Here is a 17,555-nt window from a genome sequence, read left to right as displayed (position 1 = left end):
ACTGAAAACTAATTAGGGTTGAGAAGGGAAATAGTAAGGTTTCTTCTTTTGCAGTGTTGATGTCTGATCACCTCTGACTTAGTCTAGAATTAGAAAATTTTCCGTGGAAAAATGGGTATCAGTGCCTTGCATGTCTTTGATGTATGTGGCGTTTGGCTTCATGCTTTTCAAGTTGTAGTTGTTCACAATTTAAGCACTTCTCACCACCATGCAACCCCAGAAATATAGCATCTTTTAATTTGAGGCCACTGAACTGACCGTCCATGGAGACATTAGGAGAGTTTTGCAGCAGCCGGGTGCTACAGGCGTCTGCGCATGTGGGACAGCTGGAATGCACCCTCCCATTTCACTGACAACACGTGTTACACATTATGATCTTTCTGGTCTCTAGAATTTAATTTCTTGGTGACAGGGTCTATAGTTTGGGGAAGAATTGTCTGGGCGAACTCTCTGTGTAATAATCATTGGGGTTACATGGTTATTTTCCATGCAAATCTAAATGAGATGCAGATGCCGCGGGTGCCAAGGATTTCTGTGCACATTGGGGGTAAGAACAACAGAGGAGCCTGTTCTGCGTTAGTGGTGAGACAGCATCTCTCAGAGGCAAACACATATGCACGCTCGAATCAAGTTTCGGATACATGTGTTGGTTGAACATGGACAGCCCCGAACCATAGCTGCGACCCACTGTGCATCCCTGCGCTCCGGGTAGTGGACAGCGGGGTGTCTGGAAATTCTCGATTTCTGTGGTTGTTTGAGAACCACAGACAAGGGAGCAGTCTACCTTGAGGGTATTCTGATAAAATAGGGCTGTCTGAAATTCTTTGTGTCAACCTTATCCAAACATGGAAATTACCTACCATATTTTTTGCTGTCCCACCCCTCTTAGTTTTTGCTTATGCTAGAAGCAGTGTGGTAAAAGGCCCTAGACTCTCAGTGTGAAAACCCAAGGTGATTTCTTCCTGGAAGGTTGCTCTAGAAACAATGTTAACTTTTTTGCTCAAAAATATGCTGTTTGAGCACTACCCTTTTTTGTGTGCACTAACTTAATATATGGATAAGATAATAAACTTTAAAAGACCTTCCACCTTCTCCAAGGTGCTAATAAATAGTGGTTACCAGTGGCTCATTGGTAATTGTCTGTCTGCATGGGACCATCAAGATTCTTTTGAAGCATCTTTTGAATATTTTTCTTTTCTTTATTTGTTTGCCTTTTGATCCTGGAGGTATTGCCACAGTTTATATTCTTGACTTAGAGCTGAGAGTTTTGTCTCATCCAATCTTATTTCCATTGCCCCTTTTCTTGGTTTGCACCCTGAGACACTTCGGGAAAGAAGAATTCTTGGCCGGGTTCTCAGGCCTTTGCTTGAGGCAAAGCTCTGTGAACACCCACGAAGCAAAGACCGCTGTTGTGAAAGGAAAGTACACAATTGTTCTTTTGGATCCTTGCTGCTTGTTGTAGGAATTTAGATGTGAGAAACACCCGTCAGTCTGGAGAATGTAAATTGCAGCAGGGTCAGGAGGCTCCTTCCTGTAGCCACTCAAGTGAGTGTAAGGAATGAGAATGTGCAATTTCACTGAAGGACAGACGCGGAGAAGCCACCCTCAGAAGCAGATGCAGAAGGGGAGTGAGCTCCTCCCTGAAAAGAACATGCTTGTCACTAATTTGTTTCCACACATAATTGCCCTTGTGGCTTTTGAATAGTGATTTTCTGTTCAAATAGGATGAAGGAACACATGCTTGTTCACCCGATGAGACGTTCTTTTTCCTAAAATGAAGTTGGAGCCATCCTCCTCATGAGCTCTTTCATAAGCCATGTGAAAACAAAACCAAAAAGTCCTGGGTTTGAGGGTAGGACTGGACACGAGTCACCGTTTAAATGTTTTCATGTTATCTTTGTGTCCTCACGTACAACTCACTTTGTTGTGGAGATGAACAGTCTTTCCTTCATGTTACTGCAAACGTTAGAGCCTATTGGTGTGATAGTTGGTGGGACCCGACGTGTTCCAGAGGGACCCGATTTGGATGTCCTTAGTGACCAACAACTCACTCTTGGTGTATCATTTGAAAGCATTTTCTGAGAAAAGTAAACTTTCATTTTAAAAATGTGGCATTTTGAAATGTGTCTGCAATGTCTTAACTTGATCTGCAAGAAAGAGCCAGACTAGTGCTGATGTTACTCTTTCGTATGGTTAATCTTTTTCCTGTCATGTTTTCAGTCTGGCTGTGACCAGTTGGAATTGCAGCTGTGTCTCCAGGTGTTGTGTGTTTTGACTTAGGGCCTTTTCTCATGCCAGGAAACAATGTCATGAGAACCATCCATGGTGTGGGAGAGATGATGACCCAGATGGTGCTCAGCAGAGGTTCAATCTTCCCTATGAGTGTGCCTGATGTTCAGCCGAGCATCCACCCCAGCAAGCAAGGGAGCCCCGCCGAGCAAGAAGACGTGACGGTGATGGACACCAAACTGAAGATTATTGAGATTTTACAGGTATGTTGCATAATGAAAGCAAAGTGACAAATACCTAATTGTACTTATTAGTTTAATTTCTTATACTTTTTGCTTCAAATCATTGTGTCAATATTCTGAAATGCTGTTGATCTAATTTTATTTTAAGATAAGAAGCCTAGTAAGAAATCTCACAATGACACTATTTAATATATTAATTACATTTTTCCTTTTCCATTAAATATATTAATGACGATATCTAATAATTATGGAGTGCTTTGAGAGGGACAAAAGCTCTTTCCTATGTACTTTCTTGTTTAGTATTAACCCTAATTTGCATTTACCTTCATTTAAGAAGGAATTCAGAGCTGGCAAAGTTAATGAATTCTATTCCTTTTTAAAAATTTTTTAATTTAATTGGACATATGATTCCAATAATTCAGATTTATTCTTATAGCAAGAAACTTAAATAAAATTTATTTATTATGAACAAAAATGTTGATAATTGGTTTTAATTGATTTTAGTATTTTATATAAGTGACTATCTCTCTTTGTATTTTTGCTTCCAATATATATATTATATATAAGCTATATATAATATAAAATTTATATATACTATAACGTATATATTATATATAATATATATATAAATTAAACTGGCTCTATGAATTGAAAGCAGGTACATTATTATTACGTGCACATTGATTTAGTGAATAAATTGCCCATTATCGTACCTATGAATTCTTAACATTTTTTTGTTAAGTTTGAAAAGTGGTTTTACGATACTTCAATGATATATATAGCATTTATTCCAGATTTGGAGAATGGAGCCTGGAGTTTTCAAGGGTGCATTAAGATTCTGGATACAGTTTACTGTCTTTCATCATAATTTAAAGTAGACTGAGCTACCAGAAGTGGGTTAGTCGTCCAGGAAGGGCCTGCACATTTTTATTTAAAGTAATTAGATTTATAATAACCAAAGGTTTTACGGTTCCTCCAGGAATTCAAAGGGCTGAATCCTGAGACATATTGGCAGGCCTCCCAACACTGTGTTCATCACCCTGAAAAATCACTTAGGCTCCCTGGTATCGTTCTGTTGGTTGGGCATTGTCCGGACACCAAAGGATACCGGTTCGCTTCCAGGTCAGGGTGCATGCCCAGGCTGTGGCTCGAATCCCAGTAGGGGTCGTGCAGGAGGCTGCCAATCTATGTTTCTCTCTCTTTCTCCTTTCCTCTCTCTCTAAAAATCAATAAACTATTTTTAAAAATCTCTTAGTCTTCCTGTTCTGAAATTGAGAAAGGTTGTGATCCCTGACCTGTGGACCTAAGGAGCCCACAGCTTAACATCATCCTGCCCATGGCACTACCTTTCAAGTATGTGACCTCATTTTAGCCCACGGTTACAGAAGAAAACAGCATTAAGAACCAATCTCGAACAGCTACAAAATGATGAGGTGGACAGACTATGGCAGGGCAGTTTAGGGCTGACTCATTTTTGCTGCCTTTTGGGGCTTTTTATGTATTTCTTGTTGAACCTCTGTTTTCTGTTTTTTGTGTGTCTGTGTCTGTGTCTGATTCACGGTGTCCGTCCCTGGGTGCTGTTCTTGAATGTGTTTCTTAGAACATCTCTTAAAGAATTTCTTTGTGACCATGTTGCTGATGCAAGTCCTGTGTTTTCTGCCAGCTCGTCCTCCTCACTCAGGGTCTTCCTTTCTTCTTCTTCTTTTTTAATCCTCATCCGAGTACATTTTTTTGCATTTATCTTCAGATAGAGCAGGAGAGAGAGAGAGAGAGAGAGAGAGAGAGAGAGAGAGAGAGAGAGAGAGAGAAACATCGATGCGAAAGACACATGGAGTGGTTGCCACCCAAATGACAACCCCAACCGGGGCCGGGGACAAACTGCAACCAGGGTACATGCCCTTAGGGGGAACTGAACCCGGGACTCTCCAGTCCGCGGGCTGACGCTCTAACCGCTGAGCCAAACTGTCCAGAGCTAGGGTCTTCCTTTCTTTTCCTCATCACATTGAGTATCTCTCCTTTTTTGGTTTGTTTATTTCCCTCTCATTCTCTCTCTATATATATATCTGACCCTCTCTCAACACTCTTTCTCTGCCTTTGTTTTCATTCTTCCCTTCTGCTCTTTCTTTCCATCTCTCATTGATTTTTTATAATTAAATACAGGGTGGGGCAAAAGTAGGTTTACAGTTGTAGTATATAAAACACAGAGTTTATTCTTGTATTATTTATTTATTATTATTTTCTGTATAAACAGCTGTAATCTAACCTTTCCCCAATCTTGTATATTAGAGGAAGAACATTTTTACTTTGGATATAGTTATGAAATACACTTCTATGAAGTTTAGAATCTTCAACCACAAGTTAATGTTTCATTAATTCATATTTTATTACTTTGTTCTTTACATAGGTTTAAACTAAAAACACTTTATTTTTTTAAGCATTTGCGATCTCAGTTCTGCTCCCATAGTTCGGCCGAAGGCTGCCCACTCCGCTGACCTTTCTCGGGCCTCTTTCCCCATGCTCCGTCCCCTGCTCTGGAAATCCCGTTAGGTGACTCGGTCCAGACACGATGTGCCACGGTGCCCACCACGGGCTAACAAGAGTCTCCTTGCCGTCTGTTTTCTCCTCTAGATTATATGCCCTTCTAAGGCAGGGCTTATATTCTTGGAACCCGTTTTGTGCCCTGGCACTTCCCTCAGTACCTAGCTTAGCAAACGTTTGCTGAACTTAACTGGGCACAGCTGACATGGAGCATGTTTGCTGCCCATAAGGAGCATAGAGGTCTAGGGGAGAGGCAGAGGGAGAGATGTAACTTTGGAACTACAGGTGTAAATAATGTGTTGAGTGAGCAAAGAGGAGAAAAATTGATTTGGCGTGGGGAACCACAGAAAACGTCATTTAAAAAAAAGTGGAATTTAACCTGGACCTTGGAGGACGTCTCTGAAGCTGGTTATTGGTGAAGGGGAAGGCTGTTCAAGGTGTAAAGTGGACGCTGAGCAAATGTGAGAAGGCGAGAGAGAAACTGCAGGCACTCCAGCCTGTGCGGTCGGAACAGAGATGTGGGGGAGAGAACCAGAGGAAGGCGCAGGAGGGCCAGGGAGGGCGGGGTGTGGTGCAAGAGAGCCACGTGAAATGAGGTCAGATGGTGCCACGAGATACCAAGTTTGCTGAAATTGCATGACCACTGTTTACTGTCCAAATGAGACTTGGGAACGTATAGGGGGCATGCGGATGACTTTCCTGGGACAGAGGTTCTCTCAGGGCCCAGGTCAGGCACACTGGGGTGGAAGGTCACGCTGTGTAAGACCACATCTTTATTGTTTCCCTTCTCGACTCAGAAATCTGGGGAACATGTTATTCCTTCTCGGATCTCCACTGGATTCTGTAGCGCAGGAGTTAGCCCCCAGATGTTTTCTGATTATGTTCACAATGTACACTTTGTTTTCCCAACTCCACCGCTGGCTTCTGAAGGGCTGCAAGTGTTTGCCTTCTTCATAGCGCTGAGCACGGACAGGAGCCTGATGGGCACTGCGTTCCTGTCAGTGCGTCAGTTGAGAACAAGGACACCACCACAAACCCCAGGAAAACAAGCACCAGTGAGACACATCCATGGTGCATGGATACCGAGACCTCAGCTGCCTTTGTGCAGCGATCCAGGGCCCACTGTGCTAAAGCCAGCATGCACTACCGTAGTTGAAACCTTGACCTTTCTGTACATGAATGAGGGTCACAGCACCAGCATTCTCCTCCCAGACCCAGTGAAGCCTCTGCAAAGTGCTCAGTGACTTATGTCATCGTTACCTCTTCATCCAGACCCACAGGATACCCTACCTGGAATATTCATAGAGTAATCATGGAAGTCAGGTCGTCTTCTTTTAAAAACATGCTTTGGGATTTTACTGACACTGACTAATGGAAGCATATCACTTTTCTTAGTCTTCTGGCTGATGAACTGGATGCTACTAAAGCATTTAGCAATAAATTACTTTTTTTTTATCCTCACCCGAGGACATTTTTCCATTTTTTGTTCAGGTAGAGTGGGAGGGAGAGAGAGGAACAGAGAGAGAGAGAGAGAGAAACATCGATGTGAAAGGAACACATCGAGTGGCTGCCCCCGCACAACCGACCAGGGCCGGGCACAAACTGCAACCGAGGTACGCGCCCCTGGTGGGAACCTAACCTGGGTCTCTCAGGACCGCAGGCCGACGCTCTAACCGCTGAGCCAAACCGGCCAGGGCAATACATTTCTTTTTTTAAAATATGTTTTTATTGATTTCTTAGAGAGAGAGGAAGGGAGAGAGAGAGATAGAAACATGGATGTGAGAGAGAAACATCAATTGGCTGCCTCCTGCACGCCCCCTACTGGTGATCGAGCCAGCAACTCCGCTGGTGCCCTGACCTGGAATCTCAGTGCATGGGACCTCTCAGTCCATGGCATGATGCTCAGTCCACTGAGTCACACTGGCTGGGCAACCAATACGTTTCTAACTAGTTCCTGTGATATGCTGATAGTTATGTTCTTGGTGTCGTGTAATGAATTGTATTTTTAAACAATGTGCTGATAAAAGAAAATATGTTGTTTTTAATGTTTCTTGTAGTTTATCCTGAGTGTCAGACTAGATTATAGGATCTCCTATATGCTGTCAATCTACAAGAAGGAATTTGGAGAGAACAATGAGAATGCGGAAACGTCTGCCAATGGCTCTCCAGAGACATTAATACCATCAGGTATTTCCTTTGTGGCAATACTTGCTCTTTATGGTCTGTTTTCCTGAGTACTTGAAAGTACATTTTATACTTTAAAACAAAGTGGTATTTCTGTGAGACAAAATGTGGAGATAATCTCCACCAAGGACATGAAGGGACAGAGACGGAGCCTTAAATAACTTGCCTCGAAGGCAGGGGGGGTACTTGCTGTTACTTGGTGCTTGAATGCAGTTTCTTTCGTAATCTTCAGAGTTCTGCAAGGTGGAGGTACTGTTTACTGTGCCATTTTATAGATAAGCAAACCGAGGTCAGAGGGGTTAGGTTACTTGCTGAAGGTCTTGAAAGCAGTGGAGCAGGGATTCTCTCTGAAGTCGCTCCAACTCCAGAGTCTGAGTCTTTAAAAACAATTTTTTTTTTTATCCTCATCTGAAGACACTTTTTGCATTCATCTTCAGATAGTGTGAGAGGGGGAGAGGGAGGAAAAAAGAGAGAGAAACATCTATGTGAGAGAGACACACCGAGTGGCTGCACCCACATGGCCCCAACCAGGGCTGGGGACAAACTGCAACCGAGGTACGTGCCCTCAGTGGGAACCGAACCCGGGTCTCTCTGGATTGTGGGCCGACACTCTAACCGCTGATCCAAACTGGCCAGGGATGAATCTTTAAAAAATTTTTAAAAATGTTTTGGCCTGGATCAAAGAATAATGTGAAATATAGCCAAGGAGAGGAAAGATGTTTTGTAGGAAACCACTGCCCAACTCTTGTAGAAGGAGGTGCCATGTCCCAGTGGTATGACTGTGTGAATGTGGGTGTTTGTTTGTATGTGTTGTTTTTTACTTTGCCTGGTTATAAACTATTACTATATTTTTCACATTTAAAAAGTATAAGGATAAAGCCACCCTAACTCTGAGTATAAGACTATATCAAAAGAGCATAAAAATAATTGTAAAAATTTCCTGACTAAAGAAAGTAACTTACGAAACCTAAGAAAGATTAAATTACCATATTTCTGGATAGATCGAGCCAGTCAGGACAGATTGTCAACTATGTCGTATTAAAGAACCAGCCAGTTAACAATTCTTTTTCTGGGGATAGGATTTGTATGCAGATATGAAACGTCCTTCTAACCCCACCACTGTGACAGCATCAGGAACCATCCTCGTCTTTGTACGTCAATCAATTTGACAGGAATGACTCAGTGATTTTAAGAGCTTAGTTAAAATGGATGCTAAACCAAATGTTCCCCGTCTGACTCAGTACTGTCGAGAGACAGCACGCCCTGCAGACAGTGGCGCTCGCCTCGGCGAGAAGTCGCTTCTGGCACACACTCTTGCAACTCTGTTGTTTTTATGCTTCCCAGAAGTGCAGAACCCCAAAGGGCTGTTTCCAGGAATGATATGGCAGAACCAGAAAGTCTGGCTGGCGGTTGCATTGACAGTAGCATAAAAATTATTGGCTCACAGAAAGCAGACTTCTGGAAGCAGGAGCTCTGAGTGTCAGTCAAGTGTGGGAGGGAAAGTCGGGGGCACCTTCAGAAAACTTCCCTCATTTACCTGATCTCTTCTTGCATTGGTTGTGTTTGCAAGAGAGAGCTTTCTGGGGAGAATTCTTGCTCCCTTTTAATATCTTACTCTGTTTTCTTTTTATGCCTTGGAGATGAGAAATAAATTGTGTACTCATCGTTTGAACATGTTATCTTAAGCAAGATATCTTCAAAATGTTAGTGACGGGGATGGATGAGGAATCATGATTGGTACATATAAAAAAAATTAAGCTCTGTTTCCCATGAGACAAAGGGATGAGATTTGAGAAGTAAGCTTAGGTAAAAAGACCATGCTGTTTTGGATTAACATATAGTCATAAGGTTCATTATATTTTGATTCTTTAAAAAACATTATCCTTCCATGTCATCACCCATTTAAATTTGTGTGTGTGTGTGTAGTTGATGCACTATATACACACTTATACAGATGAGGCAACTTTGTAAATGGTCCTTTCTGATCTTTTAAATATATCTTTGACTATAGCAATATATTTTTAAAAGTGTAAAATTAAATTTAAAATATTGATATCTACGGTGGAACTGTATTGTGACCTTTAAAACTCTTAATTGACTTTTGGTGGCATAAAGAAATTACAATAAAATATTTTTAGGTATATTAATCTACATATTGTGACTTAATTATGTTAAGATAAAGAACAGATTTTCCCATTTATCTTTGCAGCTATTGTTCCTGATATAGATGAAATTGCAGCTCAGGCAGAAACTATGTTTGCTGGCAGGTATAGTAACATTTAAGTATCTTTATCTTGTGAATAAAATATTGCTTAGAATTTAATTGATAATTTGTTGTTGTTCACCTCGTGTATCTTTCATGTTAGAGAGTAATTTTTACCAGAAATGAAGCTGCTCATTTGCTGTAGAAGAGAGCGCGTAACTTTCCGTTTGGCCAGCTAAAAGGAGGACCAGAGGACTGAGATCAGTGTATTGAACTTCTCCCTGAGTTCTGTTCTTTTCCTTCCTCAAATAATGACAGCATACCAGCGACCTTTAACACCCCTGGTACAAATATTGCTGCATCTCACGAAGCATTGCTTCCCACATCTGAGCCATTTGAAGCGAGAAAGGGACTTCTTTCAGCGTCATCGTTAACTGTATATAGGAGAGAGAGAGGTACTCTCTGCCCGTTGGAAATATCCATGATTAAAGCAGATGAAATGCCTCTGGCACGACTGCCTTCCTTTGCAATCAGGAGCCCTGCCATTTACTGTTTACAACTTGTTTCCTCCTTTTTCAGAAATGAAACTAATCGCAGGCAGAAAGAAAAGTGAAATGTCTAAGCTACAAATTACTGAGCTTCCAGTGTTCAATTTTATTATAGATCTGCCGCGAGGACCTGAACACGTTTATTTATGAAGCCTTTTGTCGCGTTTCCTTTGGTTAGAAAGACAAACAAGAACGAAAACTCAAGGGAACCAAGGAGGATTTTTATCTCCAGTGAACATTTGGCTTGGCTTTGTTTTTATATTGTTTTGCCAGTTTTTGTTATCGTGTTGTGTTTCCCCATTCAAGCGTTTCATTATTCCCGAGAAGGAAGAATAAACCAGTGTCTGATTTTCACCTCAGAATAAATGGACTTTTTACCCAGAGGATGCTTGCCCCCAGTCCAGGTGCCTGCAACGCAGAGTTCCTGCGGTGCTGGTGGCTGTGCGCCCGTGCGCGGTCCTCCCAGCCCCCGCCGGTCATCCACAGGTCTCTAGGCTCCAAGAGAAGTCAGTCTTTGGTGTACCCCAGCCTCGCTTGTCTTCTTAGCAAACGTTTTTGGGTTGATTCAGATCCCTATCTTTTTCCTGGGCCTAGTTGACCAGCCCATCCCGGCGTGCCTAGGAAACGTGAGCACGCGGCAAATCCCACACCTGCCAGCCCCTCTGCCCTGGACACGCGGGGACAGTTGTCACCCCTGCTTTCATGGGCAAACACACTCTTCTTTGTGCTTTGTTTCCTTCTCTGTTACACGAGAGAGAGAAAAGTGAAAATGCCTTCCGTTTCCCTTTCCAATTTGGGGGAAAAAATGATACGACGCAGACTGTATACACAGTTTTAATTGCTTATGAGTAGGTTTTTAGATACATATGTGATGTTAGAATTATTTTTGGTTTTGTAGAAAGGAAAAAAATCCAGTTCAACTCGATGATGAAGGAGGCAGGACATTTTTGCGGGTCCTCATCCATCTGATCATGCACGACTACCCTCCCTTGCTGTCAGGGGCCCTGCAGCTGCTGTTCAAGCACTTCAGCCAGAGAGCGGAGGTTTTACAGGCCTTTAAACAGGTGAGGTGGAGGGCCCTCCGCGGTTCCGGAGGAGGAGCTCCGAAAGGGTTGTTCATGGCATCCACCCTGACTCCGTGGCTGCAGTTAATGAGACTGTGCAGCTCTTCTTGGGGACACTTCTGTCTTTAAAGATAGATATGTCCTTGTCATAAACCAAGATATGATCCATTTAGAGAAAAGAGTTCCCCGCAAGTGAATGTCAGTTAATATCTGTCATGTAAATGACAGGCACTAAGATTTTGGAAGGTGCTGGGAGATAATACCATATTAGGAGTGTGATTACTACTGCTGCTATTTTGACCTCAAATTTACTGATACATTTGGGTAGGAGAAGCAGTAGCATGGAAATGAAATGTTACGTGATTGAGAAAAGTTTATATCCGAAAGAAAGGGGTGGTTATGGATCTAATCTTTTTTTATTTTGTCATTTTTGAATGAGGTCAATCTTGAGACTTAATGAATAATACCTAAGTGCTTACATGTTTTATTAATATTTATTGTATTTAATAGAGCATTGGTCTTCATTAGGAAGCTTTATAAGAATATGTAAAGGGAGGCAGAAGGGAGAAATGGGGGAATATCTGTAGTAAAGTGAACAATAAAAATAAAATTATGATAGATCTTAATAAAATATGAAATAAAAGTAATTATATAAATTGATATAATTATGCATACATTTGCATGTCATGTAATACATATAAATTATGATAAAATAAAAGTTGATATTATCAGGTTTAGACTATATTTGTATTTTCTTACACTTATTTTTATGTTTCTACTTCGTTTAAAACAGATAAGAGTCTCAGAAAAATTAGCATTAGCAGTGAAATTAGAGTTAGGGTATTTTTAATTTTAAATTACTTTTTAGTACTTAGAAAAGCTTTGTTAAGGCTCATTCCTTTTATATAGGTAATTCTTTCTAATGTGAATATATTGGATAGAGTTTACAAAATAATTCCAGGTCAATTTTCATGGTCAATATACATCCAAAACATCCATAAATATTGTAATAATATTAATATTCAACTGATAGACAAATATGTAAAAGACTTGGAATTTTAGATATGCATGAAATAGGCATAAAGAAAGTCCTTAAGTAAATTACGGGTTGGAATTCTTCTGTTTTCAGGTGCAGTTGCTGGTGTCCAATCAGGATGTAGATAACTACAAGCAAATTAAGGCAGATCTGGACCAGCTCAGACTGACTGTAGAAAAATCGGAGTTATGGGTTGAGAAGAGCAGCAGCTATGAGAATGGAGAAATGGGTGAAAACCAAGGAAAGGGTGGTGAAGAGCCAATTGAGGTTTGTTTGCAATATCCATTTTGAAATAATTCAAGCAATATCTTTTAAATCATAGGCCCTGCAGTCAAAATTGTTTAGAGAAAACTTTTTTGTTGTTGTCATTTCTCACCTAAGTGTACTATTTATTGATTTTTTTTTTTTTCTTTTTTTAGAGGGAGTGGAAAGGAGGGAGGGAGGGAAGGAGGGAGAGGGAGAGAGAGAGAGAGAGAGAGAGAGAGAGAGAGAGAGAGAACATCAGTGTGAGAGAGACACATCGATTGGTTGTCTCTCTGACTGGGGCCCGGGATCAAACCTGCAACCCAGGCACCTGCCCTTGATCAGGATTCGAACCCTTGACCTTTCAGTCTGAGGGTCAACACTATAACCAAAGAGCCGAACTGGCTGTTTAAAGAAAACTTTCTTTCTGAGTAACACAGAGTAACATTTTCATTTGCCAAGTCCAGTAACTCCATAAACCTGCACTTTGGGTAATTCTTGTCAATTGCTACCACTTCTTACCTCATCTGCCTACTTTTCCACTGTAAATTGTACAATCCAGGAATCAGGACAACAGGAGAGAGTGAGATGGAGAAATAAGGAATGGGTTCTAAACCTAGACCTAACAAAAGAGGTGAATTTTTGTCGTCACCATTCACTGTGGCTATTTATTGCAACTTGTAAATTATTCTTTTCATTACTGCATATCCTTATACAATATGTGACAATATCTAAATGGAAGGATAGTATGCTTTATTGTCAACATGAAAATAGCAAAAGTCTTATGTTTGATCCAAATAGTAGTAAGATGATGATCATAAGTCTCTGCTGTATTAGTTTTAGTTTTTAGTGGGTTAATTAGTTGCTGTTTTCACATTTCACTAACTACTAAACAACAATTAAAAATGTAGGAAGTATTTTAATGATAATAAATAGATAAGCAGGCCAGTGCCAATGTCATAAGTCATACTATAGTCAATTTCTGAAAATGTCTGTATGGCAGGTAGTTTAGTTGGTTCTTACCAATTCATGTATACCTACTACTAAGGTATTATTTTTTACTTCAAGTCATGGTGATGCTATAAGTTCAGACTTGAACACAATCTTTTCATTTGTTATTTAATTTTTCTTTCTTTATTGTGTTAGTAAGTAAGATTCTCCAGTACAGTGTTGAATAGAAGTGGTGAGATTCCTATCTTGCTTCGGATTTTAAAGGGAATAATTGTATTATATTCTATTATTAAACATGTTTATTGTACATTTTTTGGGATACTCTTGTCAGTTGAGGAAGTTTTCTTCTATTACTAGGTTGCTAGTTTTTTTTTTTAATTTTTATTTTTACTATGAATAGTTATTGACTTAAATGCAGTTGATGCATCTATCAGAATTATATTATTTTTATTTGATCTGCTAATTTTAATAACATGGGTCATAAATACAGCTTCTGTCATAGTAAGCTTGCATTCTAGAATAAAAATACTTTGGTGATATTTTTTACATTGCTAGATCCAGTTTGTTAATATTTTAAGATTTTACATCTATATTGTCGATAAGATTGGTCTGTAATTTTTCTTTCTTATACTGTTCCTGCCAGGTGTTAGATTAATTCTATTAAAACATATGGTGAAAAGTATTACACTTTCTTTGCATAAGATTGGAATGATCTGTTCTGTGGATGTTTGCTAAAACTTGTCTGTAAATCTGCCTGGGTCTTGGATTTAATTTGTGGGGTGATTATAACTACTGATTAATTATTTTTAATACTTATACATTCATTTACATTTTCTATTTTGGGTCAGTGCTATCTATTTTTCTAGTGACATAAGTTTTCAAGTTTATTGGTATTGGTTCATATTCTTTCATTATCCTCTCCTATATCTGTAGCTTCATACCCCCTTTTCATTCTTGATATTGTTGATTTTGTCTCCTTTCTTTTCTGTGGCTCAATCTTACCACAGTTGTATCTATTTTATTTATTCTTTTAAAAGAACCTATTCTTGGCTTTGTTAAACTTCTGGATTTGTTTGATATTTTATTATATTTATTCTACTATTCTCTAATCTTTTATGTTGGCATACTTTTCAGACTTAAAAAATTAATGGTTTATTGTTCTTTTAAGAAGCTACATTCCACACATTTTGACAAATGCTATTTTTATTGTTGTTCAGTATAGATATTTAAACATTTTCATTATGATTTCTTCTTTGGCCCAAAATTACTTGGAACTGAGTTTTAAAATTTCCAAATGTTAGGCAAATATTTTTTGTTATTGAATTTTTAATTAATTAGCTGTGGCAAGAGAATGTGGTTATGATGATATCAGTTCTCCAAAAATTTTTGAGACTTGTTTTTGGTCCATTATACCATCAAGTTTTCTAAATGTTCCATGTGGACTTGTGGAGAATTGGATCGAGTGCAGGATTCCTTATATATGACTAGCAAATCAAGCTTATTAATTTTTTAATATGCTTTTATTGATTTTTTTTTTTTTAGAGGGAGAGGAAGGGAGAGAGAGAGAGAGAAACATTGATGTTAAAGAGAAACATTGATCTCCTGCCTTCTGCATGCCCCCTGCTGGGGATCGAGCTTGCAACCCAGGCATGTGCCCTGACCGGGAATTGAACTGGGACCTCTCTGTCCATGGGACGATGCTCAATCCACTGAGCTACACCAGCTGGGCAATTGTATTTAAATTATCTATCTATTTAATACTTTTTTATTGTTGTTGTTAATTCTCACCTGAGGATATTTTTCCATTAATTCTTAGAGTAGAAGGGAGGTACGAGGAGAGAGACAGAGAAACATGGGTGTGAGAGAGACACATCGATTGGTTGACTCCCATGTGACCCTGACCAGGGCCAGGGATAGAACCTGCAACCCAGGTACGTGCCCTTGACTGGGAATTGAACTCAAGACCTTTTGACATGTGGGCTGATGCTCTAACCATTGAGCCAAACCTGCCAGGGCCTACTTTTGTTTTCTTTACATATCAGTTATTTTATTTATTTATTTATTTATTTATTTATTTATTTATTTATTTATTTATTTTTTTTATCCTCACCCGAGGACACTTTTCCATTTTTTGTTCAGATAGAGTGGGAGGGAGAGAGAGGAAGAGAGAGAGAAACATCGACGTGGAAGGTACACATCGAGTGGCTGCCACCCGCACGACCAACCAGGGCCGGGGACAAACTGCAACCAAGGTACGTGCCCTTAGCGGGAACTGAACCCGGGTCTCTCTGGACCGCAGGCCAATGCTCTAACCGCTGAGCCAAACCAGCCAGGGCTACATATCAGTTATTAAGAGAGATTTACTGACATTTCCCCCTACAATGGTGGATTTATCAATTTTCTCATGTAGTTCTATTAATTTTTACTTTATATGTTTTAAGGCTATTATAGTAGATGCTATACATTTAATATTATTTTTATTGGGGAAAATACTCTTATCAGTTGAAAGTTGTTTTATTTCTGATTATAATACTGCATGTCTTCTGCTTTTGTTGCTTCTGTTGAGAAGTTTGCTGTCTGTAGAATAGTTGTCTTACTTTAATTCTGAAACTCTAACTAAATGTATGTTAAGCCTTATTATTATCTCCAGATCTATTAGTTTCCTTTTTATAGTTTCCATACATAGGACTTTGTGCTGAATTTGAAAAATTTCTTTAGACTCACTTGAGTCTCCTTAGGTATGTTTATCCCACCGCTTGACTTTTAAGTTTCAACCATTATACTTTTTCATACCTGAAAATAGATTTTTTTCAAATATATTTGTTTATTTTTTTATCATCTTTTGTTGCTTGCTATTTTTGTGATCACATATAGATGTTTTATAGTCCATATGTAATAGTTCCATGATCAAAATTACTTGAGAGTTTCTTATGATTCTTACTCATGCTTGTTTCATTATATTTTTGGTCATCTTTGATAATGAGCTTATATATTGTTTAAAATAGACTTTATTTTTAGACCACATATAGATTTAGAAAAACAATTGTACAGAAAGTACAGAACTTTCCCTCATACTAACACTTCTTCTCCCTATTTCCCCTATGATTAACATCTTGCATTAGTGTTGTTCATTTGTTACAATTGATGAGCCAATGCTGATACATTATTATTAATTAAAGTCCATAGTTTACTTTAGATTCACTCTCTCTGTTGCACGATTTTATGGGTTGTGACAAATACAGGTCATGTATCCACCATGACAGTATCATACAGAATAGTAAGGCTGCCCTGAAAATCCTTTGCTCCACCTGTTTGTTCTTTCCTCATGAACTCCTGAGCCCTTGGCAACCACTGACCTTTTTAATCTCTCTGTAGTTGTGCCTTCTCCAGAATGTCATATAGTTGTAATCATACAGTATATGGCTTTTTGTAGACTGACTTCTTTCATTTAGCAATATCCCTTTGAGGTTCTTCCATGTCATTTTATAATTTGCTAGTTTTGTTTTTTTTTAATCACTGGGAAAACTCCATTGTCTGGAAGTACTGCAGTTTGTTTACCCATTCACCCATTGAAGGACATCTTGGTTGATTCCAGTTTTGGGCCATTATGAGTCAAGCAGCTCTAAACATTTGAGTGTGGATGGACATTGGGCTCCTATCTGTTTGACTTCAGACCTAGTTGTGATGGCCTATGGCTGTGGCCAGGGGGCGCTGCTAGCCTGAGACCACATCAGAAGGAGGGAGTCTCTGCTTGAGCTCCTCACATTTAACACTTGCCCAGAGTTGACTTAGTTTCTGGGTTACAAAGCTAGTAGTATTGACATTTGCCTTCAGGGAGACTTATCATGTTGCCTTGAAGCTTGGAGTCCTCTGATCTCGCTTCAGGTTACATTTTTTCCTGTGTAGATGGAGGCCGGAGTCTTTTGGGGTCATCCTTTATTTTCCGTAAACTCAGAAACATGCTTAAAATAGGTTCTATATCTAGGATCTAGTTGTTTTGTAATAGGGGGCCATTTGCCGTTTTAAGTTAGCTATTCTTGCAAAAGTCCTTGGGAATGTGTTTACTTAGATATTTAGTAATTTAAAAATATTTATTATGAATTTAGATTCTTTGGAATTTTATATGTGCAATGCCTCTGAGGCTTATGTATAATCCAGAGAAGATTTCATTTGCCTCTGTGAGGCATTTTGAAATAGATTTTGTAGCATATTAAACAAAGTTTTTGTCATATGACTTTTAGGGTCCCTTTATTAGTGGGAATTCTAGTCCCAATCTTGAGTAAAAGTGGGCTTGTCTTTATATGTAGGTGCTTAGGA

The 17,555-nt window shown here is 39.4% G+C and overlaps 1 protein-coding gene across 2 annotated transcripts in view; it reads left to right on the top strand.

Moving 5' to 3' along the window:
- The window catches only part of ITPR2 (inositol 1,4,5-trisphosphate receptor type 2), a 470,721-nt gene that overhangs the window by 184,758 nt on the left and 268,408 nt on the right, over nt 1-17,555 (top strand). For both annotated transcript variants that reach the window (XM_036251040.1, XM_036251039.1), the window contains exons 22-26: nt 2,299-2,492; nt 7,067-7,196; nt 9,403-9,460; nt 10,843-11,008; nt 12,138-12,311. In XM_036251040.1, coding sequence (XP_036106933.1) covers nt 2,299-2,492; nt 7,067-7,196; nt 9,403-9,460; nt 10,843-11,008; nt 12,138-12,311 — 722 coding nt within the window. The remainder of the gene's footprint in view (nt 1-2,298; nt 2,493-7,066; nt 7,197-9,402; nt 9,461-10,842; nt 11,009-12,137; nt 12,312-17,555) is intronic.

Source organism: Molossus molossus, unplaced genomic scaffold (genome assembly GCF_014108415.1).
Source record: "Molossus molossus isolate mMolMol1 unplaced genomic scaffold, mMolMol1.p scaffold_m16_p_10, whole genome shotgun sequence".
Taxonomy (NCBI): Eukaryota; Metazoa; Chordata; class Mammalia; order Chiroptera; family Molossidae; genus Molossus; species Molossus molossus.
This window is presented reverse-complemented; position numbering and strand designations above follow the sequence as displayed.